Source organism: Seriola aureovittata, chromosome 4, assembly GCF_021018895.1.
Source record: "Seriola aureovittata isolate HTS-2021-v1 ecotype China chromosome 4, ASM2101889v1, whole genome shotgun sequence".
NCBI lineage: Eukaryota > Metazoa > Chordata > Actinopteri > Carangiformes > Carangidae > Seriola > Seriola aureovittata.
Window position 1 is genome coordinate 16,094,879 of NC_079367.1, and position 26,262 is coordinate 16,121,140.

Consider the following 26,262-nt stretch of genomic DNA (forward strand, 5'->3'; position numbering starts at 1 on the left):
GGAGGATCCATAATTGAAATGAATGGCTTGTAGTAATTCAGAAGTGACTGTAAATAAGAACTCTCTGAGTGCACATAACAGCCTCCTCTTGGCTTGATCATATTTTCTATATTTGGATTTTTTTTTTTTTGTCGTTTGAGCGCAGCTTGATCTTCACTGACCTTCTAATGTCAAGTAATTGAAGAGTAAGAGGCATTTCAAAAGCATCGAACATAACACAATATACTCAAAAATGTCATATGTCAACAGCTACACAGCAAGTAAATCTATCTCTGAAAAGTGTACATTGAAATACAATATGTAAAGGAAATGTGTGGGTGACACCTAATGGGCTGGACAGGAATTACACTCACATTCAAGAAAAGATGTAAAAGGACGGTTTGTGGCATCATGACTTTGTTGAATGGTGTGCATAACAATGATAACAATATAATATTACTTCAGGTACAAATAGAAAATACAGAAAATATGTAGAAAAGTGATAACAACATACAAACTATTTAAATTGTTTTATTACCTTAGGTTATACAATGACCTAATAAGAATACAGTTTGTGGTTTAATTCAAAACAAAACAAACAAAACAAAACAAAACAAAACAAAACAAAACAAAACAAAACAAAACAAAACAAAACAAAACAAAACAAAACAAAACAAAACAAAACAAAACAAAACAAAACAAAACAACCCTAAAAACAATTAACTTACATATGCACAGGCACTTATCAAAAGTTCAAAGTAAAATTTAAAATGCAACAAGAAGCAAAATATATACCAGAGCTGGAAGTTCTTTACTGTTTCAGCTTCATATATATGATATTCTACATGTTGGTGAACAGGATATCTTTTTTTCATGTCACAGGATATCATCAAAAAACTACAGACTTATTGTGCATAGCCATAAATAATGGAACATGAAGATAAGGAGTTAGGTTAAAGGGAACTCATCTCTTATCCTAGTGCATCCGATCCTTTTTTCTCGTTATCCTCAGGATGCAACAAAATACCAACAAAACTATACTTTACATATCACAGAATGAAAGCATACATCCCAGGAACATGCAGTCGTCACTGTTGCGACGGACAGTGTGTCTGGTCGCTGGGATCTGGATGCTCTGCCTCTACAGGCAGGTGGCTGGCTGGGATGCCCACTGGAGGACGGACCTTTCTTATTGGGCTGAAACTGCGTGGAGATGAACCCGGGGAGTGAGCAGGTGAGCGGACAGGGCGTAGGGGAGGACCTAGATGGGGCTGTGGGATGGGTTGTGCCAGTGGAGAGGGGCTGCGGGTGTATCTGCGGGGGGCAGTCCAGATGGGCTGCTCAGTTCTGTTGGAGGCGGGGGGAAGGATTGGAGCATAGGTAGCAGGGATACTCATTTCTGATTGGCTGACAGCATTGCCAGAACATTCTTCCAAACGCTCCAGAGTCTCCTGAAATAAGAAAAGATGTAGTTACGATCACCATCTGTGATGTTTTATCTCTGATTCTATTATTGCTGCATGGCTCTATGGATGGCAGTGTTGGTCTGAAGTTAACATTTTTGGCTTTTAGGGACATATTTTGATAAGTATTGTACGGATTAGCACAAAAGTTGTTGTTCATTTCCCAGACATTCATTGTCCCCAGTGGATAAAGCCTAATAAACCTTAGTGATCCCCTGACTTCTCCTGTAGCGCCACCATTAGGCTCACATTTGCGGTCGTGACCGAAATGTCCACTGGGTTATTCGCCATGAAATTTGCTAAGAACGTTTATGTCACCTTTAGTATGAACTGTAACAACTTTGGTGATTGCACTTGTACTTTTCCTTTAACATCCTCATCAGGTCAAAACCTATTTATTTACTTTTCCATCCATCCATTTTCTACCGCTTATCCTCTAGTAGGGGCGCGGGGGGGGGGCTGGAGCCTATCCCAGCATCCTTTCGGGCGAGAGGCGGGGTACACCCTGGACAGGTCGCCAGTCCATCGCAGGGCACACAGAGACAAACAACCATTCACTCTCACATTCATACCTATGGTCAATTTTGGAGTAACCAATTAGCCTAGTCCCCATTTGCATGTCTTTGGACTGTGGGAGGAAGCCGGAGTACCCGGAGAGAACCCACACAAGCACGGGGAGAACATGCAAACTCCATTTATTTACTTTTACTTTTGCAATACTATAGTTGATTACTACTTACTTATAAACCACTGCTTTCTCATCAGCCTCAGCTGTACTTTACGTTTAGTACTAGATAGCAAATGTTGTTAGATGCTAACATGCAAAACTAAGATGCTAAACATTAACATCAGAATGTTAGCATTATCATTGTGATCATTTTATGCTGATGTTAGCTCTCAGCACGAAGAACAGCTACAGAGCTGCTAGCATGGCTGTAGACTCTTGACTTGTTTCATTGTTATAAAGCTTTTAATGGCTAATATAAATGCTAAATGGAGTTCTGGGGAAAAAAAGAGTGACTTACATCTTCATTCAGAACATAAAGAGGCATGGGACTCCTTCGGCCGAGTGTCGTGGGTTTGGGTACAACGTCAACTGCAAATAAATATACAGTATTCATTTTAGAAATGGTTGGTATTCTGTTGACTATGGTTAAATTCATGTAAAATAATTCTGAATGTTTTGTGACATGTGTCAATGGTTAATTAATATATAATAAAAAATATAACAAAGTGTTGTTTGACACATCATATGAACCACTGTAACTGCTGCTCACCATCATGGCCATTCTCGCTCTGCTCTACATAGATGGGAGCTCTTTGGGGGACAGGTCGATGCTTCTTTCTACAGCAAGAAAAAAAAAAACCCTTGGAACACATACAAACCTTCCTCCAAAACTGGGGGTAATACAAGTTACAGGGTGTTCAATCATTTTCCACTAGATGTCCAGATTAGTAGAGAATGGTGACACTGTTGAGCTACTTGAGATTCTAGTCACATCCTAAAGTGCAATATCAAAGCCAATGAGAGACACAGAGGGAGATAGAGAGAGAGAGAGAGAGAGAGAGAGAGAGAGAGAGGGAAGAGGGAAAAAGAAGAAAGTAGCTCTCACTTTGAAGGCTTCCAACAGGCACAGACTGTCACCAAGGTGATTAGGAGGAATATGCCCCCGGTGGACAGGATGATGTATAGCGAGCTCCGTCCTGAAACAGAGTCATACAGAGAGGTAGACGTGAACACAAAGAAAGAAAGAAAGAAAGAAAGAAAGATATGAAGAAAGAAAGAAAGAAAAGATTTGTGTCAATAACAGCAGGATAATTAATGCAACGTTTGCAGGATTAGATGAAGTTGTGTCTTCAAGGCAATAAATAGTTTTTTCCTAGTTTTTTTTCTCACAGACCATGAGCTTATAATAAAACATGGCCGGGATATGGAGCATGCAGAAGATTTGATTTTTTTTCCCCAACTGCTTGCCAAGCCTTTTGAGTGTGCTGGCATGAATACAGTGCAGTGAAGTAGCACATTAGGGTAGTCACTTTGAGACTTTGTGCCGTGCTGCTACCCATGCTCAGGGAACAGAGAGCAGTTCGAGGGTCTGTAGCTGTCTCTTCATGCAGCACATCAGAGTACAGCAATAATGAAGTCAGGATTACTGAAGTCCACTGAGGCACAGCGTTCCCCCCACCTGCCTTCTTTTTCTGCTCCCTCCTCATAAATAACTGTCCATTCATTGGATTAGACTGCCTCTCCCTCTCTCTCAGCCTGACATGTGGCTCTATAGTGGCGCCTGGTAACAGCCGCTCTGAGCCAACTCTGCTGCACTCTCTGCCTGGATTTGCACTTGTTGTAAACAACATTGTTAGAGCGGCAGGCATGCTTGTGTATGGGTCAGCGTGAGATGATAATTGCTTCAGCTAGCCACTGAAAATGGAAGGTTGTTGAACAATGAGATCAAATATATTCAGTTTTCCTAAGTAGAGTCTTTCAAAACCAGATTGGTTGGTATTGTTGGAGGAATTATTTTAAACAAGAAACCATTAGTGGAACGTAACTATTCACTTAAGTACTGTACTCAAGTGCAATTTTGAGGTACTTGCCCTTAAGTATTTAAATTTTATTCTACTTTATACTTTTATTCCACTATATTTCAGAGGGAGATATTGTCAAACTTTACTCTTTTCCACATTTATCCGACTGAATGCATTTTTATAAATAACACAATGCAGTTAATCCAAAATGATAATATATAACAACATATATATATAACAAAGGTCATTCTGCCCAATGAGTACTATTGATACTTAAAGCACAATTGGAGTATTTTTACACTGTGGTACTGCTACATTTACTCAAGTTAAACATCTACTGTACTTCTTCCACCTCGGCTGGTAACCCATCTGACGTTATTATACCATTATCTATTCTTCCTTAATGTAAGCTTGTATAACTTGAGATCCTACCGGTGTAACATGCCACCTACTGTAGACAGTGAGCCGGACAGGTATGCTCTTCATGCTGCTGATGGGGTTCTCCACTCTGCAGGTGTAAATGTCATCGTCTGACATCAGAACGCGTGAGATGGTCAGCACCTTTTGGTCATGTGAAAGCAGCAGGCGTGAGTCATTGGTCAGCACCTTGCCTCCCTTCAGCCAATTGTAGATGGGCTTTGTGCCGTTATCGTGGGAACAGTGCAGGTTGAAGTACTCACTGTACTCCAGGACAGACGAAGCCATCATCTGGATATAAGGTTTGGACACAGGAACTGAGGATGACAGGAAAAAAGGCAGATTGAAATTCACAGATACGAGAGGGTGGTTGCCCTCTGGATATATAAGAACAGCTGATAAGTGGAATCCCGTTTGGTGTCTTAAAAAGAACACCACCAACACTGTGACTCACTCTGTATCGCGCTCTGAAAAAGTAAACTTCAGTATTACAGTACTCTTGGGCAATATCATGTATATTCAACTTGTATTGATTTTGTTTTAGCTCATAACTCCTCTTCAGTGTCCTGCTCTGACTGCTCATATATTCTGAAACATGAGAGAAACCAGAAGGTAATTCTCCATACCATCCACAGTGAGCTCAATGTAGTGCTCTCCAGTGAAGCTGTCATCTGTGATGGAGATCTCCACTTCGTACGCCCCTTCGTCTGACAGCTTCAGGTTGTGAAGCAGCAGCGATCCATTCTCAAACACCAGGATACGGTTGCGGTACTCTGGCCTCAGGTTCCCTATGATTTCTGTTCCAATGGACTGCACCACGGTGATAGGTTTCTCTTTGTTCCTCTTTACCTGCCACTTAATCACGGGCTTGTCGGAGCTGCTGCTGGAGTAGCTGACCGACAACAGGGCCTCTTTGCCCACTGTGCCCCTCACCACCTGGGTTTGGCTGGTCACATTCACCGCTGACACCTCACCTGGATGAAAGGCAAAGAGACAGTGGTGAAGTCTCAAACTGAGGAGCAGACGGAGAGGAATACAAGGATAGCATGGCGGTTGTTTGGGGACAGTCACTATGTTTCCTTTGATTCTCCGCCAGTGAGCAGAGATCAGAGGAATTAACTATTCACACACACTGAAACAACAGAGGACTTATGCAAAAACACACTAATTACTGCTACACTAATTACTACGACCACTACAGACAGAAAGGAAAAGTCAGAGCAGTGAAGTGGCGAGGATGCAAAAGCCCTGTACACCAGAGGTAGAAAAGAACAAAGCACATTTACACAGCTACAGTGTAAATACATGACTGTCATTTTTCTGTCTGTTCATGAGATTTTTTGTTTTTCCCACCACTGCATCTAAGATATTGAATTGTGTTTGAAAATACTGGACTTGTCACAATTCTTCATTTATTTGATTTGATTAAAGTTTTATCTGAAATTTGGAAAAGAAAACTGTATAATGAGCCCCAGAAATGCATCACGCTGTTAGACTTTGAACTCCACAACATGCTGGCTTAATTATTTTAAATAATCAAATGACCAAAAGCATTAAAATGCATCTTAAGTGCTGATGCACCTATAATGCAAAGATCTTAAGACTGTAGAAAGTAAAAAAGAAAAAACTGAACAAAAATTTCATTTTATTCTTATTTGGTAATTTACTTTACTGATAATTTTCTGACAAGATTGTCACAAACATAATGCCAAGATGCCACTGAGTCTTAAACATCAAACACTGAAAAAAAAAAAGAAAAACTCTGCACACCAAGTATCTACTAATGAATTAGCATATCTACATTTGACGTAAATGTGCAGAGGCTGCCTTTCCCCACACCAGTAGCACATTAGTAACTGAAATTATGCCAACACTGCTTTTCCAGTTCTTTTTCCATCACTCCTGAAAACTTTGTGCCAAGATATGAGACCCAGTGATATATTGACTAAGTATTGCTTTTTACATCTCACTGACTTTGAATGATTTGATTGAAACAATTGATTTTATTTTACATTACACATCAATGTAAATGATGTACTAATTTTGAATGCAAGCAATTAAACATTTAATACAATTCAGGCTCCTTTTACTTACAAGGAATCTCAACTTCATTTTGATATCGTGAGACAGGGCTTTCATTCTTTTTCGGTTGCAGACTTAATGAATAGAAATTGCATACACGTTGCTCTGCTTTTACCCTGGCCCACGACGCCTAGTCATGTCTTGATCACAAATCTGACCCCTCATGGCGAACAAGTAATGACTAATTTTGATTTGTGCTCCCCAATTATCTTCCGTCTCCCACAGGGACACAAGGATAAGGTTTTACAGTGTGAGCCGCATTTCATCCTTTATATAGGAGCCCTGTCTTGGAAACCAAACACAGCAAAGCTATTATGTTCACAGTGGAGGTTCCTATAACTCTGCTGTAGCTGGACACATGGAGGTCTAAACACTGGCTGCAGGCCTGTGAGGGGCACCCTACTGTTAGGCCTCAGTGATCGAAAAATTGACCCAGGAGCGAGAGGGAGAGGGAGAGGGAGAGAGGGACTCTGCACTGTTCACTATTCTTTGCAGTGAGGCAGTTAGCAGGGCATCGCCTCATTGCCGTGGTAACCATTTGGTCCGCCTGACAGGGGTTTCCAAGGCAATAAGACAAAGGGCATGATTGTTGGAACTAGTTTCCTCCACTGAAAAGAGTGAGAGAGGGTTAGAGAGGGAGAGACAGAGAGGAACTCTTTGTCACTGGTGAAGTTGGAGATAGACACAGGATTCAGTGATTCTACCAAAACTGGCCCGGGTGGGTAAACTGGAACCTTGGTACGGCCATGAAATCAAATCACACAGTTTTAAAACCAAAATCACCACATGGTAAACTTTTGACATCATTTTTACACTGACATGAACTCGCCTGAAGCTTCCCACACACAAAGAGCAGGCCCTGCCCTCTTCAACAGCTCTCCACAAAACTTGATATCGTCACACTTAACCTACACATCCCCTCCTTACACATCTACAATAGCCACTCCAGGCTCCTTTGAGCATTTGATGGGGAACCAATATAGAGCACCACCCATGAGCGGATCCATTGTGCTGGAACACAAGGACAAGAAAAAACGTCTTCGACTAACTTAACCTGGATTAGCTTCACTTCTAAAAGACATGGGATTTAGGTTTTGATCTGCTTTTTAAGTGACACAAAGAGAGTAAACCGAAGACTGTAAAATAAGACAGTAATTGAAAAAGATCTTACTTTTTTTTTCTCTTTGCTTGTTAATTAACTGCCAGAATTTCACAATGGAAGAAAAACTCACTTGTTTGGTCATCATCTGAAACATACAGTAGCAGTCTCCCGGAAATTATTCATCCTCTAATCTCTGGATAGCCCAACAAATCTTTGGATTTACCTGTGAAGAGGAGGAGGAGGAGGAGGCCACAGAGCGTCAGTAGCACCGGAATGTCAGTGAAACTGTCGCCTGTAGAGGAGGTCTTCCTCTCCACCTTCATCTTGTGTCCTGGGCAGAGTCTTTCTCCCACTTAGCGAGCATGGTTTATCCACCCCGGGCACGTCTCTGCGGCTCAACACTCTCTCCACTGCCTGCCTTCCTGCAAGACTGGCCTCTGCCTGGTCACACTGAGCCCCACTCTCCTCACAGCACCCCACTCACAGCCAACAACAGCCAACTGTGTGTGTGTGTGTGTGTGTGTGTGTGTGTGTGTGTGTGTGTGTGTGTGCGACTGTGTTTGTATGTTTGAGTGAGACAGAGACATAGTGTAGATGAGCTCCCCTCTTCCACTCCACACTGCCCTTTCAGAAAGGAGCTGAAAGAAAATAGTGTTTGCTTTTTAAGGTGGTTATTTATCTAATAGCGTCTATTATTTTTTCAAGTTTCCTGAAAAGAATCTTCTTCTTTTTTTTTCAGTCAGTTAAGTTAAGTTGAGCTACTTTGCAAGAATTCCTACAGGAACTACTGTACTTCAGCCAAAACTGTGGCTCTAAGAGGAGCCCACTTAAAGCGCTGAAATGTCTGAGTTTGAAAAACAACTCACTTCCCCCCTTCTTTGGCCCACTTTTGTCACATTGTGCAAACTTCTCTCTGGACCGCAGCCTCACAATAAACTCACAATTTGTCACTTGGCAACCAGCCCTGCCGTTGACCAACACACACACACACACACACACACACACACACACACACACACACACACACACACACACACACACACACACACACACACACACACACACACACACACACACACGCACACACATACAGCCTTGAAGCATTTTGTTGTTACAGTATCTGTCAGGTTCATGATCCATGGTACTGTATCCCTGGCTGAGAGCTGCATGATAAAACAGGTGTAAGAAATAAGGGGAAATGAAATATAAAGAACGACTTGTACCTGTTTTGTCCTCTGGGTGGTGTAGAAGCTGCACTGAGGCGGTGAAGTGATGGATCATTGGAGAAATCAGATGAAGGAGGCAATACTTTAAGAGAAGCTGCCAACAACAGTACTGGCCATGTTCTGACATACATGTTGTGACTTGTAATACCACTTTACTTTTGCTCCTTTTGTTTCCTGTCATTTTAATATCCAATGTGTAAGCAAAAAAAATAGGTGTGAAAACAATTTCAGAGTACAAAAAGTCAAAACATGGCTGTTTGAATGAAAGATTTTAGTTCTTAAGATCTTTGATGACTGCCAATCTAACACGCAGTTCTAATTTCTTGTAAGATGTAAAGTTATGTTTCATGTTACATCAGTGATTTTTCACTGTTTTGGAGATTACAAGGCATTAGTTTCTATGCTCTGATGAGTCATTTGCTTTATATGTCATCTCTCTCAGTTCAGGAAAGCAGTCTTTTGTTGCGTTTTTAGAGCATTTTGTTTGACAACAAAGGGAGGTTTTATGCAGAGGAGGAGGCACGGTTGATAGAAAGCACCAGGACTGTGGGAACAGCTGCTGTTCCCCACCACTCTCCCAGGACTCAGACTCCTGTGTAGTCAGCCATCAAAGCCGAACCTCTTCCCCTCCACCTCTGCCCTCGCTAAAAGCAGCACCTCCCCTCTTCCTCTCATCTTCTAACACACTCTAAATCAAGGGAGTAACTTTTCCAGTCAACAGAGTAAGAGAGACAGGACACAGACGGGGCCTGTGTGTCTCACTCAGTCCGGGTGCATGTGTTGTGGCAGAAACCATTGTCACATTTAGTTGAGTTGATAATGATGCCACCCCTGTGTTACTCAGAAATACAGATGTGATATCACATCTTTTGACAGGGATTCCTCTGTTTTACAGTTTGACAGATGGTGATCTATCAGGTGTTGTTTATGCTGCTGTGGCAATAAAGCCTACTAATTTATACCCTCTTACTACTGCTAAGTGTATTAAAAAATTCTCACCATCTCCTAAGATGGCAAGGCCACAGGCATAACAACTGGAAAGCTGATTATTGCGCCCCCTGCTGTTTGCTCTGGCTTATGCATCTCTAATTATCACCCAGGAGACTACAGAGATCTTTTCTCACTGACAAGCTGTCTGAGAAAGAGAACGAACCAGCCAAGCAGGTCTTTCATATGATCTCCTCCGAAAATAGTCCACTTATGCTTAACACGTTGTAAAAGGAAGGGACAAAAGTGTTATTCTCTGGTAGGTTTCAGGATACCATGTGCTTTACAAACTCGCTCACATGACTCGCATGAGGATCCATTAAGACTCTCACTAACACGATTTTCAGGCTGATTTTTTTTTTTTTTTAGCAAACATGTCCTTTCCCCTCACTCCCAGAATTCAATCTACAGCACCAAGTGGGTGTTGTGCTATGTTTGGAGGTGTGCAGAATATTGATTGTTCACCCACAGTCATTAAAGAGACAGGAGAACGTGGCCATGGCACCTCTGGGACTGAGTAGGAGAAAAGAGAGAATAGGTCCACATAAAACCCATAGAGGATGTTTATGAGAGTGCGGCGGAGGAGGAATGTCAGCCTGAGAAGGAAGTGCTCTGCACCCCGGCTTTGCAAAACCACCGAGCGCAAGACTCATGTCGGTTGTCCTACCTCTACAGCTGGTGACACAACCAAGAACCTGTGTGTGTGTGTGTGTGTGTGTGTGTGTGTGTGTGTGTGTGTGTGTGTGTGTGTTTGTGTGTGCATGAGCGTGAGAATGAGTTGTCTCAGTGGGATCTGCATACTCAAGTACGGGTTGTGTTTTTCCTGTGTGAGAATGCATGTGCAGTTTGAGTTTGTGCAGTGTGCTGTATGGCTCAGATGTGCGTGGGTGGGCTGAGTGGGAGCATTGGGAGACTGAAGATGCTCTAGCCTGTTTCTCATAAAGCGAACAAGACTGCCTGGGCAAACGAAGCAAAAAAAAATTGTTTTTTCTTTTGTGATTTGAACAGCCTTATTGCAATAAAGGTAGGCCATGTGTTGCTAAAAATTCGACAGGTACATACATCACTCTGTGGTGTAGATGTTTATAATAATGCACTTGTTGATAGGCTGACAACATTTTATAGCTTATATAGAAACCACTACAGAGGCTCTGCAACCGTGCATTTAAAATGTCCTAAATTGCTCTAATAGCTACTAATACTAGTATAAACTCAAGTAATGTCTAGAGCAACTGTAAATTGTAAATATTAGAAATGCACAGTTTTATGTTATGAATTAATCATGAGAGTTCTTGTGCAAGAGAACCACACGCGAGACAAAATGTTGTTCCAGCTTCGTGGAAACCTAGTCTCTCCAATTATCAGCCCTGCTTACGTTGCAGTGAGATACACACACACACACACATACACACACCCACAAACAAACACACACACACACACACACACACACATATAGAAAAAGAAAAATCTCAACTTTACCACCAGAGATGGAGGTGACGGATCACATAATGGGAACTGTTGGAAACTAACGGCTCGTTAATTTGAATTAATGAAGTTTAAAACAGACATTTCAGCATATATTTAAGGTGTATTTATTAGTGTAATGCCATGACTCTACAGCAAAGTTCAGCAAGGTACTATTCAATTCGTTTTAAAGCATGAAAGCTCTGCAAACTCTGACAACGGAATTTCACACACCTGATTTAACATAAGTCAAACAAGTCAAACCCACCAACACAACAACAGAGCATATTGAACAAGTGTCTCATAAGGTAAAGCTGTAAAATGCATCTGGAAAAAAAAAGTGTAATTACTGCATGCTTACTGTTCTGGAAGATCAGATTTATAGAAAATGCTCAAACAGGTGAAAAGAGAACTTACTCCTGATCAAAAAGATAATCAAGGCAATTGCAATCTGACTGAAGTAACTTAGAATAAATAGAACATACATAGCTACTTTATCTTTTGATATTTTTGATATTTTAATCATTTTTGTAAGCAAGTCAAATAGATAAATAATAGTCAAGATAAAAGCACATCAGAAAATAATGCAGAAGAACAAATAATTTAAGCCACTACTTACGCAAAGTCTAATGCTGATGCATACAAGGTTTATACACAGATGGTATGAAGTGTTCTGTCCAAAATAAGCCCTGTTTAGCATTTAGAGGACATTCATTTTCACATTCACAGATCATCATCTAAAAACTAGCACACTACCAGAAGTTTCACAAGTACATGCAGTGAGTTGCAAATTCTGGGTCAAAGACATCCGTACTGATGAGACTGCTGGAGAAGCAGAGAAGGAGTGTTAAAGTTCACAAAATTCACATAACACACCCTCTAAACTGTTCATTTCCTACTGCTAATTTGTGTTGAAAAAGAAAATCACTCCTGGGGTAAAAAGGTATGTCTGAAAGCCAGCCCAGCCAGCTTATGCCAGCCATCTCTCGCTACCTTCCTCCCCCTCTTTCTCTTCATCCAGGTCAGGACAGGGGTGTCACTGCTCTGGCACAGATGTGTCGTCTCTCTCTACTGCCCCCGATCCTCCTGCCTCTAAAAACAGAAATAGGCAAGGCGTAGATAAGCACTGCGGAGTCTTGAAAAAAACAGTTTCTATGCAAGCTCTTGTTGTCAAGGTTAAACGCTTTGATACATAGTTACAAACTATAATGTTACTTGTGGGTGGATCTTTTATAAAGAACAAAAACTTTTCATTGAGCTGCTACTTAATGAGGATTCATTTTGAATGAATCTTTCTATAATGCAAATATATTTAAATAGAATTGCTGAGAACTTGATTCCTTGTGATGAGCTCAAAAACCCACTTCTGTTGTGAAAAGGGGGTCTCCCCCAATGGGAGGTGCTCGGGATGCTCAGTTCCAGTCCGACAGGTCCATTAATTCTGCTGTCCCTCTGAAACATATACTGTACCTAAAGCACCTGGAGCTATAAATACATCTCCTACATAAGCATGCAAGGCAGACAGCAACTGGGTTAGGGAGAATCATTGACATAGATCCCTTGAGGCAGCCACATCCCCAAAGAAAATGCAGCTTTGTCTTACTGGAAAAGGTGAAATTTCAAGGGCTGGGCATCGAAAGCCTTCTCTTACTTCTCAAATATTCTCTCTAATTCACACGTTCCTGATAGTTCACGTTCAAAAGCATGATTTGAGTGGATATTTGATGTCAAAGTGTTGTTATGATGTTTAAGAGTTTTATTTTGTACTATTGTTGATTGCAGAAATGTTTGGATTTGGTTTAGAGAAGCATAAAAACTAATCTAAATGCAACTCTTGCCTGTGTTGGAATAATAAACATCCACAAGGGAACACAGAAATTGGACTAATTGAATTCTGAAACCATTTCCTCCTCCACAGTTGTATAAAATAACAATTGGAAAACAACTCAACACTGAGAATGTAACTTGACATTTTCCAGGTAAAACAACCTCTCGTCAACATGTTTTCTCTCTCACCGTTTACCAGCACATCTTGAAGCAGATTCATTTATAACCCCTTTAACACATTAATTAATTGAACGACTCGATCATCGGCTGCTGGAGACCTCATGGGGTAATTAAATGAGTCACTCAGTTATGTATTGCATTAATTACACCTGGTGCGAACCATAAGGGGATCTAATATGTGTATTTAATTATGTATAGCTTTTAAATGGTTTCTTTACCTAGTGAGTAAAATGGTAAATCAGCTTGTGTTCCTGCATTGTGTTTAAGTGTTAGGCTCTGTGGAGACATTACGGTCACATGATTTTCCAACTTTCATCTTAAAATGGGACAGGCAGTAAAACCAAAGAAGACTAATGCTCCACCAACAACATGGAGATCATCCTTAAAACATAAGTAGCGATACCATGCAATACTATGTGTATTTGCATTATACCAAACATTTACTTGCTTATTGTATGTAGAATAATTAATCACTTTAACTCAAAGTATCACAAGATTCTGTTCATGGTCAAATATGCAACTTACGCTCTCTACATCACTTACCTTATGTCACCTACTGTAGTCACAGCTCCTGATGGGAGCCTCTGTTAGTCACTAGCCATAATGCCCTCTTTAATGGCATTATGTGACCTAGTCTTATCCCTTGGTTCTACACCACTGACCTGTGTCCCCCTGGCTGCCGTTGAGCACATCCCCAGTGCTGCTCACCTCCTCCCCTTCTGCTTTGTCCTCCGGCTTCATCTTCTTACGGGTCATGTGGCCACGGAAGCCAGCCTGAATCTTGGCAGCAGCCCTGTTGGCCTCGGGGTCATCCAAGGGAATGTCCATGATGTCCTCCTCCTCTTGGGGGCGGCTGCACTCCTCCTGCTAAGAGGACCACAAAGTTGTGGTTTCTCACAGTAGGATAGCATATTACATGAGCATATGAAGATGCACTGGTGGGAGAATCTCATCCTTAACAGACTGTGTAGATATTTTGTACAATTATCTGTGTATGCAATACTGTCTTTTTGGCACCAGGGGATGTGTGCTTGTTGCAGAGTAACTCACCTTTATTACATGACTTCAGTGGGCCTCTGAAGAGGTCAATAAACTACATTAACCTCCCTTATTTGCGCTCCCTTTCTCCTGTTGTCATACAATGTATGATACAATGCAGGAGAAAACATGTCCGAGTCAGACGATTTCGTGACTAATTACCGTGGTCTGCTGTGTTGTTTTTTTGTTATGGATTGGTTGTGGATTGTTGTTAGCAACAGACAATGATTATAAGATCACAGATAATTGTTTATTATACAAAATAGAGCAATCTGCTTTTTTTGTTAAGAAACAAAGTTGGAGTAAAAGATCGCTGCATGTCTGACTATTTTTAGCTAATTATTCAGATTTCAACTAAACAGGAGTTATTGTTAAAAAAAAAAAGGGGTTAAAATCATCTTTCAAGGAAAAAAAAATTTCTTCAGCTGAAAACGATGACCCAGCGAAAATGCTACTGCAATCAACAGTAGCTCATTCAGTGACTGAAAGTACAGCAGCCACTGTCCCATAGGAAACGTTGGGTGGGCGGAAGAGAAATTCTGGCTTGTCATAAAGTGTCAGTGGAATAGCGCCAAGGCTTTCGACGGGTTATGTAAACACCAATTCTAATTGTGTGGCGAACACATATCAGCTACACCCTGTGCTTTGCTTATAGAAACAGATTGACATTTCATACAAAGGCAGCCCACAGAAAGAGCCCACTGTCATCCCACTACCTTGGTGAAACAGTGCATCATGTCTCCAGTGAAACCCCTCCAGTGTAGGAGTGTGACCACCCACCTGTTCAGCCAGCATTCATTAGCCCCTGTGTCTGACTGCTCACTGAGCTGCCAGAATCCAGCTCTTTTTCAGCAGCAGAGATGAGAGGGCTGCTACACTGGATTTTGTTGGCTACACCACCTTCTCAGGGGTCTTATTGTTTTTATTGCCTCAGGGTCCACAGACTTAATCCAGACTTAATATTAACATGCAAATTTCAGGTAACCTAATATCACCCATGATAAAAGAGCTTCTTTTTTTTTTTTTATAATAGAGCTTTATGTACTTACTTCTCTGTGATGAATTTACCATCTTAGAGTCATAAATACACAAATGTTTAACACACATTTTACTATAAGAGTAAAGAGGCAAAAACATCAACAACATGGCAGTATGCAGTTTGAGGACAACAAAACACTAGTAAACACCATTAGTAACTAAGAAGTGGTTAAAAATGAAAAATAAAATCTATTAAAAAAGTTTAATCTAGAGCTTTTACTTACATTGTGACAGTCCATGTCTTACTCTCAAAGATGACTTCAGTCTTCAGCTGAGTTCACCTAGTTTGACTTGTATGCCTCAATTTCTATGTGGACCAAGCAATGCTCTCCTAAAAGAGTCTCCGGTATAATACAGATGTCTCACTGGCTCTTACTAACAATCACTGTATGTTCAGTAACACCCTGCTCACGCAAGAGTGAGAGAGAGAGACATACAGTCAGAGAGAGAGAGGAGGAGAGAAAGAGGGAGGGAGAGAAAGAGAGACCTCCTACAAACATGACAGCATGTGTTCCATCTTTTCAGTCTCATTAAGGTTGCTGACCTACTGTGTTCACATTACTGTTACAGACCTTTAACAGAAGTGCAACATTAACATAACACAGCCTACAGACTTAGGAAGAGTAACTGAAATAGGCTGAATATGGAAACAATTTCAGCGATTTAAAGTTTGACAGTTTTCTAACAAGTTAAAATGATGGAAGCATTTAGTCTGGATATTAATAAGGAATGCGCACAGTGACTATCACATGGGCCGAGCATCATGAAAACTTCATAAGTTGCAATGTTACAATAATAAAATCGACAAATAAAAACAGATGACCAACATAGAAATACTATGTAAAAGCCAGATGGTCATAAAAAATAATTGCTGACTTTCAAATTGTACTAATAGTGTGGAAATAAAAAAGTGGAAGCATCTTGGACTGTTTTTACACTAGGAGGTGTTATAAATTTATTAGAGGCAGAGTGAGCTAACAGCCCTCTCCATCCCTCTGATCCCAGCTGGTATGGCCGCCCACACTCCTCTGCCAGCCTCAGAGACAAGACGGAGAGGGAGAGAAAGAGAAAACATCCATTTATCTGAGTTATATCTCTGACTTTAACGCTCTCCTGCTGGTTTTCTAACCATTCAAACAATATGTTAAGTTATCCTCACGCCTAATTTCACAAAGCGGACTCGCTTTATCAATCAATTCACTTTTAATTTGTATGAATGATAACCACTGTGTAATTAAATTTACTGTAATCAATCATAATAATAGTTAGTCTGCTCATAGTAGCCTAATCATTAGTGTATCTAACATGGTATTTATCCACCTGAGATGATTGGAGCATAGGAACGTCATTGTGCGAACTTGTGAACAGCGAGTTAAAGGCAAAAAAGTTAAAATAAAAAAAACTACACAAGCCATATGAGATACTGCAGCCAGGTCACTATTAGAATAGATGGCCTATATACTGTAGTTTTGTGATAGCTTTGTTTCAGCTGAAATAAATTTTGCCTGTAAGCAAGAGTATACAAAACAGCACGAGCACAGAAATACAGAAGGTAGTGTTTTACTGTTTAATCAGTCAGTTAGAAACTGCTATTAAAGGTAGATTACTGATACAGATGGTGCCTAGCAACTCTCAGCATCACCATCTCCTATTAATTCCATGACGACACTAAGAGAGAGCAGGATGGTGAGGGGTTACCATGGTAACGTTCTTAGTGCCCCTTCCTACACTCCCTCCCTGCGTATTTAGAGCCCTGTTGGTCCAGACAAATCAGACGGGGCTAACTGTGACAGCAGTAAAAATGTTAAAGGCTTGATTCACAAGACAAATTGTCTAGTCTGTGTTTTATGATGATAGATTATTGAATCAAGTTTCAATCTGTGGAGGCTGTGGTGGCTCCCAAGAGGAGAGTGGATCTGGCACTAACAAAGCAACTGTATTACAGTTTTATGAGCATGCGGCAGAGTAAAGGCCTCAAACAGCATCTTGAACACACCCATATATGAACAAAGAGACAGATTATGCAGAATTTAGAGACTGAGACAAAAATTTCTGTACATTTCAGTTAAGACAATTTTGATTGTGACCCGTTCAAAGTTGATCAGAGGAACTACGATACGTCATCCAGAAAATGAACTATTTTGGAGATGTTATCAATCACCTAGCCCTGGAGAGCCCGGGGGAGAAATAAACGGTAGGGCCACTGTTGACCAGACTCGTCCTTAAAGAGTTTATTTATATTGGCTACCTGAGACAGGAATTGGAACAGAGCAGACTGCAGACCAGCTAAAGACACCTCTGTCTGAAAGTGTATGAACATTAATCCACAGCCTGATGATAAAAGTGGAGGAGATATGGTGAGTTGTACAACCTCTATTTTATTCAAACCCTACAAGTTATGGTAACAAATCAGGGCTATTTTATCAACGCAAAAATGTTCATATGTAATGTTAAGGCCTATAAAAATGTGTGAAACCCGTTACCTTGTCACTACTTTTGCCTCCAGGCTCTGTGGCATCCCTCTCAGACCCAGGTGGCCTTTCTTCTCCGTGGTGGTCAGCACCTGTCCTATCCGCACTCCGGCTGATGCTTTCCCCTTCACTCTTTTCTTGGACTTCAGAATCAATCTTTCCTTCTTCTACGACATCCTCTTCTTCCTTTGATGTGACCTCTTTTTCTTCCACTGTATCCTTTGCCTGTGACTCTACAAGTGATCTCTGACTGTCCTCTGGTAAATGTTGTGCACTTGCCTCTAAAGTTTCACTCTCTGCCTCCATTGCAGCCGCGGTTGTATATGACTGGGTTACTTGAGATGAATGATTTTCTACACCGCCATCATTAACATCTTCATCCTCCATCTCACTATAACCTTCTGTATGTATGTCCTCTTTGTCTCCTCCATCTGTGTCTGTCCTCTCATCTTCTTTAAGGTCGTTGGACTTTGTTTCTTTCTCAGAATCCTCATTCTGACAAAGTTTGCCTTCTCTTATCTTCTCATTATCCTCATTTGTATGATCGGTTTCAACCTCTGGGTTTTCTTCATCTGCCTCGGTGGTGAGCTGATGTAATGAGCTAACACCTTCTCCCTTCTCATCATTATCATCACTATGATTTAAATTAGGGGCATGTGTGTCCACCTTCTCCTTCATTATATCAGATGCTTCGTGCTGACTTTCCATTTCCTCCCTCTCAGACTTAAATTCTTTTTCAGCTCCCTCCATTTCGGGTTCCTCGTTGTATTGTAGACCAGATATATTTTGGTCTGTTGCCACTGCAGTAACATAATTGGAGTCTTCCTCCTGTTGCATTTCTAATATCTTAGTCTGTAAGACCTCTACTGATCCCTCTTCCTCTGGCTGTTTCTCCCCGACCTCAGTAATCTGCTGAGCCTCTGGAACATCTTCAAAGCTAATCTCAACCAAAGAATCCTCCTTTGGTATAGTACTACTATCTAAACCACCCTCAATATGAGCTAAACTTTGATGTGTTTCCTCAGAAGAAGCTTCAGTCTCTGTTCCTTCCTCCTCTTTTGTTTTTGCTTCTTGTTGATTGCCCTCAGTGGTTTCAAATTGAGACAGTGATGATCGTGCAAGAGTTTCCGCAGGTTGGGGATTTAAGCTTTCTTCTTCGACTACATGTATATCATTTTCAACAGTGGCTATTTCCATTATTCTCTCGGTTCCACCAAGCTCTGTAGCACAAACGTCCACATCAGCCTGCTCAGAATATGGAAAGACCTCCACTGGTTCTTCAACTTCAGTATTTTCCTCTCTTTCTGAGCCTGTAATCTCCTTATCTACAACTGCAGAGTCTTGTTTATCACCTCCCTCATCTTTTGCCATTCCTAACTCCTGAGCACACACATCTACATTAGAAACCCCACTGAATGATAACAAGTTAGTGGACTCAGATTGATGTATGACTTGGTCTGGAACAGAGCTGCTATCTTTTTCATTAGCTGCCCTGTCAACTTTTTCAAGTGTATTTATTGTTGGGTCTTTCTCTTCCTCAGTCCCACTCAGTTCATCAGACTGTACATCTGCAGCTGGGAGCCTGTTGATGGATTCCCCTTCTGAAAGTCGTTTTTCCACTGAAATAATGTGTTTCTCTGTAATATCATGTTTTCCTTCTTCTTGTGTGCTTTCAGCTAAATCAACTTCTTCAGATACGTTAGGTTGTGAGATCGAAAGATTTGAGGCTTGTGCTGAATGACTTGATTCATCTTCCGTTTGGCACTCAAATGATTTTTCTCTAAAAAGTACCAATCAAAATGAAAGGCTTAAGTTGAGAAATACTCAGTATGACAAGGGAAAAATTTGATGCTTCTCAGAAACCATGCAAGTATCATAATGCCTGTGTCACACTCATCTGGATCCTGTCACTGTGTTGCTGCAGCTGGTCGTCTCTTGTTGATCAGTATTGCTCTTTCTCACCTTTGACACTGCAAACTTACCACCGCTTTCAATACTGAACTGACGTTCTATGGTAGTTCTGAGCCTCTACACCACAATTTTTTACATGGACCTCTCTGAAAAGTTGCATTAGATTGAACCATACTATCCATATTCTAAAATAAATTAGTATATACTACTGCATTTGCTTATAAAATCTGAACACATACTTTTAACAGATGTGCAGTGATTATTTTCTGGCATTTGTTGAGACAATGCATGTATGTCCAAACCTCAGAAAAAGTATAGCTGGGGAGTGATTATGCAAATTTTACCGATGACCTAATTCTATTTCCTAATTTACCTCATCAGGACTACAGAAAACCTCACACCAAATGATGTCTGATGGAAACATTTTAGTAATAAACATGACAAAATAATATTGCATTCTCATGTCCACTTATCACTATCCTTTCCCTCATGTCCATCCTGTCCCTCTCCTGTTGATCCTCTTGCCTGTTGATAGCACATATAGTGAAACTCACTTGGAAATGGCGATCTCTGGTGCAAGCTCTTTCTCGGGACTAGCCTGTTGGGGTGAAAACCGACAACAAAGGTGTAATGGTAAATAGAAACTCGCTGATAAACGGAGGAGAGATTTATACGCATACTGAGAGTAGTAAGCTAATATATTGTAGGTTAAATTCGTACCCCAGTAGCCTTGAATGCATGGTTGTTGTAAAATCGATCTTCCAGTTTAGCAGCCCACTCAGCAGGGTCCATGCCACTCTCTACACGCGAAAAAAGAAAACAATAATAATTTGACAGTACGTAATAGCATTTGTCTCATTTAAAGGGCAACTTTTAGTGGTCAGTTTCACGTAGAAAGTTGGAGTTACCTTCTCTTTGTTTGAGAAGAACATCGAAGTACTGTGCAGCATATTTAGGGATGTCTTCAGGCTGGTCTCGTAGGATTTCTCTGGCAAGTCCCTCGAGGATTGTACCAAACCCTCGCGGTATCCGCAGGTGAGTGTTGGAGAAAGGCACTGACATTTTTTAGGATAAACTTCGACGGTAACTAGGGATATCTGACCAGGAGAAGTTTTTCCACTGTAGCTTATTTACTGTCTTCCCCTTGTGTAGTGCAGAAGGGGAGAAAAGCTAACGTTAGCTGGTAACGTTCTAAAGTACATAGCGTTAACTTAACGTTTGTGGTTAAGCATATTAGCTACACACCACTTAAACAGCTTACATATATATATGTAAATATATATTCAGTAAGATTTAGAAAATGTCAAAACATAAGTAATTAGTTACGCCTGTTACCTGAAATGACTTGCAATTCGTATCAACGTTTACTTTTAAATGCTATGGCTAGTGACAGTAGGCTTTTTGTTGATAACCGTTTCTAGGCAACGACTCTGACTACGGATACTGACAAGGCTCAAATGCCATTAAACTCACAAGAAATAAAGTCTTTATTGGTTATAATTGCGGGTTCATAGCATTCTCGAAGCAAACAATATAACGAGTAGCATAAAGCAGCATTATTTACACATAATGTATATTAGCATGTATAGCACAGTCAGACGTGTGCCCCATTTCGCTCCTCAGGCATATGTGATGACTGCATATTCCGAGTTGGTGCTCATCTTGCGGCTGACCTCTCTGGGCATGGGGACATGCAGCCTGTCAGCTGATCGTGAGGCCTGCAGGTAAGACCTTGATTCATCTCCCCACCACTGGAGAGGAAGCAGAGAAAAACTCTTGTAGTATGTTGGAAATAGAAAGATCCACTCAAGACTTTTGTCTCTTAGGTTTAGTCAAACCTAGTTGATAAAAATACCTAATATAAATAAACTGTTTATTGGCTGTATTTCTTTTTTATACAAACCCATACATGAAATATATATTCACTGTCTAATCAAGAAAGAGAAATATAAGAGGTGTTAACATTATGATATAAAATGAACAGCTTTATGATCATTTTAGAAGCTGTGTGACTGTGGAGTTGTATTACAACACCGAGAGCTGTCTCTCAAGTTTAGTCAAACCTAGTTGATAAAAATATCTAACATAAATAAACTGTTGACTGACTGTATTTCTATTTATACAAACCCATACTTATGAAATATATATTCACTGTATAGTCAAGTGAGATAAATATAAGAGGTGTTAACATTATGATATCAAATGAACAGAACATTTTCACCTTAAGCCTTTCATTTTGATTAGTAATTTTTAGAGAAAAATCATGAGTCCCAAACTGAAGACTATCTAAATCTAAACTTAAAGTTTCTTGTCTGGCAACCCTACCGTGACAGATGCTCTCTACATATAGTAGGTCCTTTGTTCACCTAAGACTTGAGCAGGCGCTAAAGCATACATAGCCAAGTAAGTGTTCATTCATTTAAGATTATATAATCTGGGCCTTCATTGTGCCTCCTTGTAGACCAACAACAGTCAACTATAAGTGATCAACATAACATAGGCATTCACCAATTTTATATTTGAGATTGTGATCTATGGTTGCAAAGGCGTGCTCAGAACAGAGCAGGGGAGAATAAGCTGTCCTGTGAATTTAGGATTGAGTGAGAGAAAAGCAACAAACACATTGACACTGAAGTCTTGTCTCTCACCTCCTTTTGATCTCCAGGAGTCAAATAGCAAACCTGAGTGAGCTCTGGTGTGCTGACACCTCGGGCAGCGATCATTATATCAGCATATGGAACCTCAGTGTCACTCTCATTATCTGGGTCAAAGAAATTATTAAATATATTAGTAATTGTCTGTCTTCTTATTGTAACAAGTTCTGCTCTGTCACTTAGAAAAGATGTGTGATTGTCTTACCTGGTGTTGGAATCCTTAAAGTCACTCTTTCACTGTGTGTTGACAGTGACCCTGGTGAATATGACAGGTAAGAATGACAGGACTGCATTTGGAAGCCAGAATTGTTGCATTTTATATTTCATATTTTTGATTATTTACCCTTCACTGGTGAGAAGACAGCATGAGATGGTTGTGGTGAGCTGAAACAGAAAATAAAGAAATTAACTAACAAAGCATTTTGCAAAATCATAGATTTTTTTGTTGTGAACACATACGTTTACCCAAATTGTACTTACCTTGACCTGGATAGAACAGGCTCCCCTGGGATGTGTGACATTGTTAATGAAATGATATAGAGATAAAAATTGTATGTAATTTCTCATTCAGAAATGGTTACTTTTTACAGAAAGAATATGTTCATAGTGTAATATTCTGTAATCACCTTTACCATTGCAGCTTTGTCTGTTCCAGTTCAGACACAGATAAGCAGCCAATGCTGCAAGCACCATGGCCACAGCAACACTTACTGTTGCTAAAACCTTAATTCCAGTAAATTCTCCTGTTAACATTAACACAACAGTATGAAATTGGATTGGATTGGATTGAAAGGGCAACTTGGAAAGGGCAACTTCTACTTGTCAGTTCAACATATAGATGCACATAATAATACAGAATTCATACGTAGTCATACATTATCTATGTTGATTAACTTTATATTCTGCACTGTTTAAACTCACCTCCACTTGATTCTTTTGGCTTAGCAGGAAGAGATGCTGAGAAATGTATAACATAGGATAAAAAAATAAAAGTAATTTGATTGTGCAGTATTTTATATCAGACTTATAAAAGTTTCTCACCATTTTTAGTTTCAGTCATTGGGGTAACTGTCCAGTTTGGGGCACTTGTTTGAGCTGAAAACAAACAAGCAGAAAACTCTGAAATCATTTGTTTATTTGCTTCTTTTTTAAAGAATTGCCAAAGACATAATATATCTTTTATTGATTTTTACATAATAATGTTAATCTACCTTCAAGTTGCAGTGAAACAATACGCTCTGTTTTTTGTGAAAGCTGGGGGTCATCCGTGTCTTGTGTGTAGCAAGTGTAGCTTGTTTTAAGGTCTTCAGCGGACACGTTTGACAGATGAAGAGATGTTGTGCAAAAGGTGCTTGAGCTTTGTGTCCCATGACAGACAGAGTTGCCTGGTGTTTTACTCCAACAGCCCCGAATAAATCCATTGGAGCAATTGTAGGTGCAGTTTAATGTTAGAGAGTCCCCTAACACTACAGTCAAGAAATCAGTGGGTATCTTCATATTAACACAGCTACCAAAATCTGCAAAGAGAGGGAATTTGATCTACTTTAAACATCAAATAACAAGCATGACTTTTTGACAGCATTATTGAACGTATGTACATTTTTTTAACATACTTATTGCTAAATCCCAGTACAATAACAAAGAGTATAAAAACCTTACCTTGTGTCACCCACAAAAAGAGCAATGTGAAGTGGACTGAGATCATCATTATTGCTCCCTGTTTTTTTGATTCCTGCTGCCTCGAAAAACAAGCAATCAAATATCTCCTGCAGTTGGAGTCTGGTGATGCTTGCACCTGCAGAAAAATACTGAAATACCCACACATATGAGCCAACCTTTGGTTAAGAGTACAGGAAGTGGTATACAGCAGGATTTAGAAGTATGTAAAAATAATTCATAAGTTTCCATTTATTGCACTTGACTTCCTGGAAAATTATATTTCTGTTGAAAGTGTAAAGGACAAAAGCATATTCTCAAAAACGATACACCAATCACCCACTAACATTCAAATTACCTAAATTTAAGTATGCATTAATACATAGCATACAGTTTGCACCTGGGTTGAAGAAAAGATACAGAACATGACAATGTGGTTTGCACATATATCTGCAGATGCATAACTGCAGCTCACTCTCTGCTCACACAGGGGATGTGTCTGACATTCATTTTCCACTGTAATTAAATCATTTATTTCTAAATCCTCAGCCTCTGAAGACAAACAGGGCCTTTTGTGATGAAGCACTCAACATTAACCTAATTTATATGATTCCAGAAATCTAACTGATTATATTTTTTTTTTATCTTTCCCATATTTTTATTTTATATTCGTTATAACCTCTAAATGAATTACATAGGTTTCATAAATTATTGAAGAGATCTACCAACAGAGACAATATCTAGGTCAGCTTTAGAACATACTCATACATTATGAAGATGGAAGGTACAGTTACAGAACATGATGGCACACCATTATCAGCTACAGCAGTCACCCGGGAGTCACGTTTCGTGCTCTTTTTTCAGTTTCACTGACTGAGGGCCTTTCACTTTCATGCCTTTAAACCAGTAAATCAGTCATGTTGGCTTTGACCAAACAGTCTTGAATGAAAATATACAAATAACTGAAACAGACTGGACTTGATTGGAAACTCAGTGATGACGTGCTCATGGAAAATAATGCATGTGTTTTGTTTTTCAGCTTCATGGATTTTTCTGCTACTGACACAGTCTGGATTGGCCTCAGGTAAGAACAATGACTGTTAAAAGTGATGTTGTTTTTATTTTTTATTTTAGTTATTTATATATTTATTTATTACAGTATTTTTTTAATGAAACTAATTTAAGAAGAATCAAAACCACCTTGTAGACTTCTATATCCTTCCTTACATTCATTTATTCGTGTAAGAATCATCTGAAGGGAGTGCAGACCTCCTCATCAGCAAAGAGACAGACCTTGCTCACTGCCCAGGAGGAACATTCTTCTCCCACCAACTTTGTTTAGAGTGTCCCTCTGGCTATTTGTGAGTCATCAACAGTCTTAGAAATTACTGTGCGCATTAAGAAAATGCATAGTTTCGACTTTTTATTCCTTTGAGGAATCACATGTAAAAATCGAAAATAAAACGTCAATAGTCAAATGTGTTTTTATCACCACTAGTAAGACATTTAACTGTAATATATATTTCTGTTGTATAGTTGTCCTGGCAATGTATCTGCACCTCATAGATGCCCAGCCGGAACATTCAACGTCTACACAGGAAAAAGCAGTATTAGTGACTGCAAGGTACTGACATCATCATACAGCTCAGTGCCTCCTAAACCTGTTCTGTCACGGCCTCCTTTGAAAGCTAAAGAAATAGCCTCTTTTGCTTTTCTTCCTAGCAGGCCAATAGACCTTTTTCACAGCAGACATTTTGACGTGTCAGGATGTGAACACCAGTCATTACAGCAATGTAATGCAGCAGTCAAGAATCAATTACACCTGTGTTTCAAGTCAGAATGTCCACAGTGAAAAAGATCTGTTCACCTTTAGTTTCACTTCTTCCCCTCATCATGTGCATGTGTACCTTAAATATCTCAAATACTGTGTTTAATGCTGTATGACAGGTAATATAGTTGTCATTATTCTGTCTTTACTCATTTCATTTCTGTATGTTGCAGCCTTGTTTTCCAGGTCTGATCAGCTCAGAGGACAGAGTGAACTGTCGGCTGTGTCCTGCTGGTTTTTCATGTGACCCAGCGAATGGGACGCTTTCATTATGCCTCCCAGGACAACATTCTCCTGAGGGGGTCCTACAGTGTCTGACTTGCCCCGTAGACTCTGTCTGCAACTCTGGCTTCCCTCAGAAGGTATCAATGGCAGCAGACTTTATCAAATCCAGATACATCCTCTTAAAA

General features: G+C 40.1%; 3 protein-coding genes across 6 annotated transcripts; all 3 read right to left on the reverse strand.

The window, feature by feature from the left end:
• Positions 1-494: 494 nt before the first annotated feature.
• Positions 495-8,058, reverse strand: hepacama (hepatic and glial cell adhesion molecule a). Its single transcript, XM_056373201.1, has 7 exons — positions 7,796-8,058; positions 5,015-5,362; positions 4,424-4,705; positions 3,056-3,146; positions 2,720-2,787; positions 2,468-2,538; positions 495-1,430 (listed from the first exon to the last, which is right to left on the reverse strand). The coding sequence occupies exons 1-7, from the start codon at positions 7,893-7,895 to the stop codon at positions 1,068-1,070; spliced, it is 1,323 nt and encodes a 440-aa protein (XP_056229176.1). The 5' UTR covers positions 7,896-8,058; the 3' UTR covers positions 495-1,067.
• Positions 8,059-11,361: 3,303 nt separating this feature from the next.
• Positions 11,362-15,735, reverse strand: LOC130168230 (neurogranin-like). Of its 2 annotated transcripts, none has more exons than XM_056374923.1 (3): positions 15,557-15,735; positions 13,919-14,120; positions 11,362-12,341 (listed from the first exon to the last, which is right to left on the reverse strand). In XM_056374923.1, the coding sequence occupies exons 1-3, from the start codon at positions 15,569-15,571 to the stop codon at positions 12,286-12,288; spliced, it is 273 nt and encodes a 90-aa protein (XP_056230898.1). In that variant the 5' UTR covers positions 15,572-15,735; the 3' UTR covers positions 11,362-12,285. The 2 variants fall into 2 exon arrangements, with proteins under 2 accessions (XP_056230898.1, XP_056230897.1); XM_056374922.1 differs by having other exon boundaries at positions 13,919-14,123; positions 15,557-15,726.
• A 173-nt stretch (positions 15,736-15,908) lies between these two features.
• Positions 15,909-24,145, reverse strand: LOC130168229 (enolase-phosphatase E1-like). 3 transcript variants are annotated; one of them, XM_056374919.1, is made up of 14 exons: positions 24,028-24,145; positions 23,580-23,885; positions 23,410-23,463; positions 23,290-23,325; positions 22,995-23,111; positions 22,849-22,873; positions 22,712-22,752; positions 22,574-22,624; positions 22,363-22,475; positions 21,050-21,465; positions 20,623-20,857; positions 20,435-20,514; positions 20,269-20,312; positions 15,909-19,583 (listed from the first exon to the last, which is right to left on the reverse strand). In XM_056374919.1, exons 11-14 carry the CDS (start codon positions 20,774-20,776, stop codon positions 17,783-17,785), a joined length of 2,079 nt encoding a protein of 692 aa, XP_056230894.1. In that variant the 5' UTR covers positions 20,777-20,857; positions 21,050-21,465; positions 22,363-22,475; positions 22,574-22,624; positions 22,712-22,752; positions 22,849-22,873; positions 22,995-23,111; positions 23,290-23,325; positions 23,410-23,463; positions 23,580-23,885; positions 24,028-24,145; the 3' UTR covers positions 15,909-17,782. The 3 variants fall into 3 exon arrangements, with proteins under 3 accessions (XP_056230894.1, XP_056230895.1, XP_056230896.1); XM_056374920.1 differs by lacking the exons at positions 22,995-23,111; positions 23,290-23,325; XM_056374921.1 differs by lacking the exons at positions 15,909-19,583; positions 20,269-20,312; positions 20,435-20,514; ... (1 more) ...; positions 22,995-23,111; positions 23,290-23,325 and having other exon boundaries at positions 21,059-21,465; positions 24,028-24,139.
• Between the last annotated feature and the right edge of the window lie 2,117 nt (positions 24,146-26,262).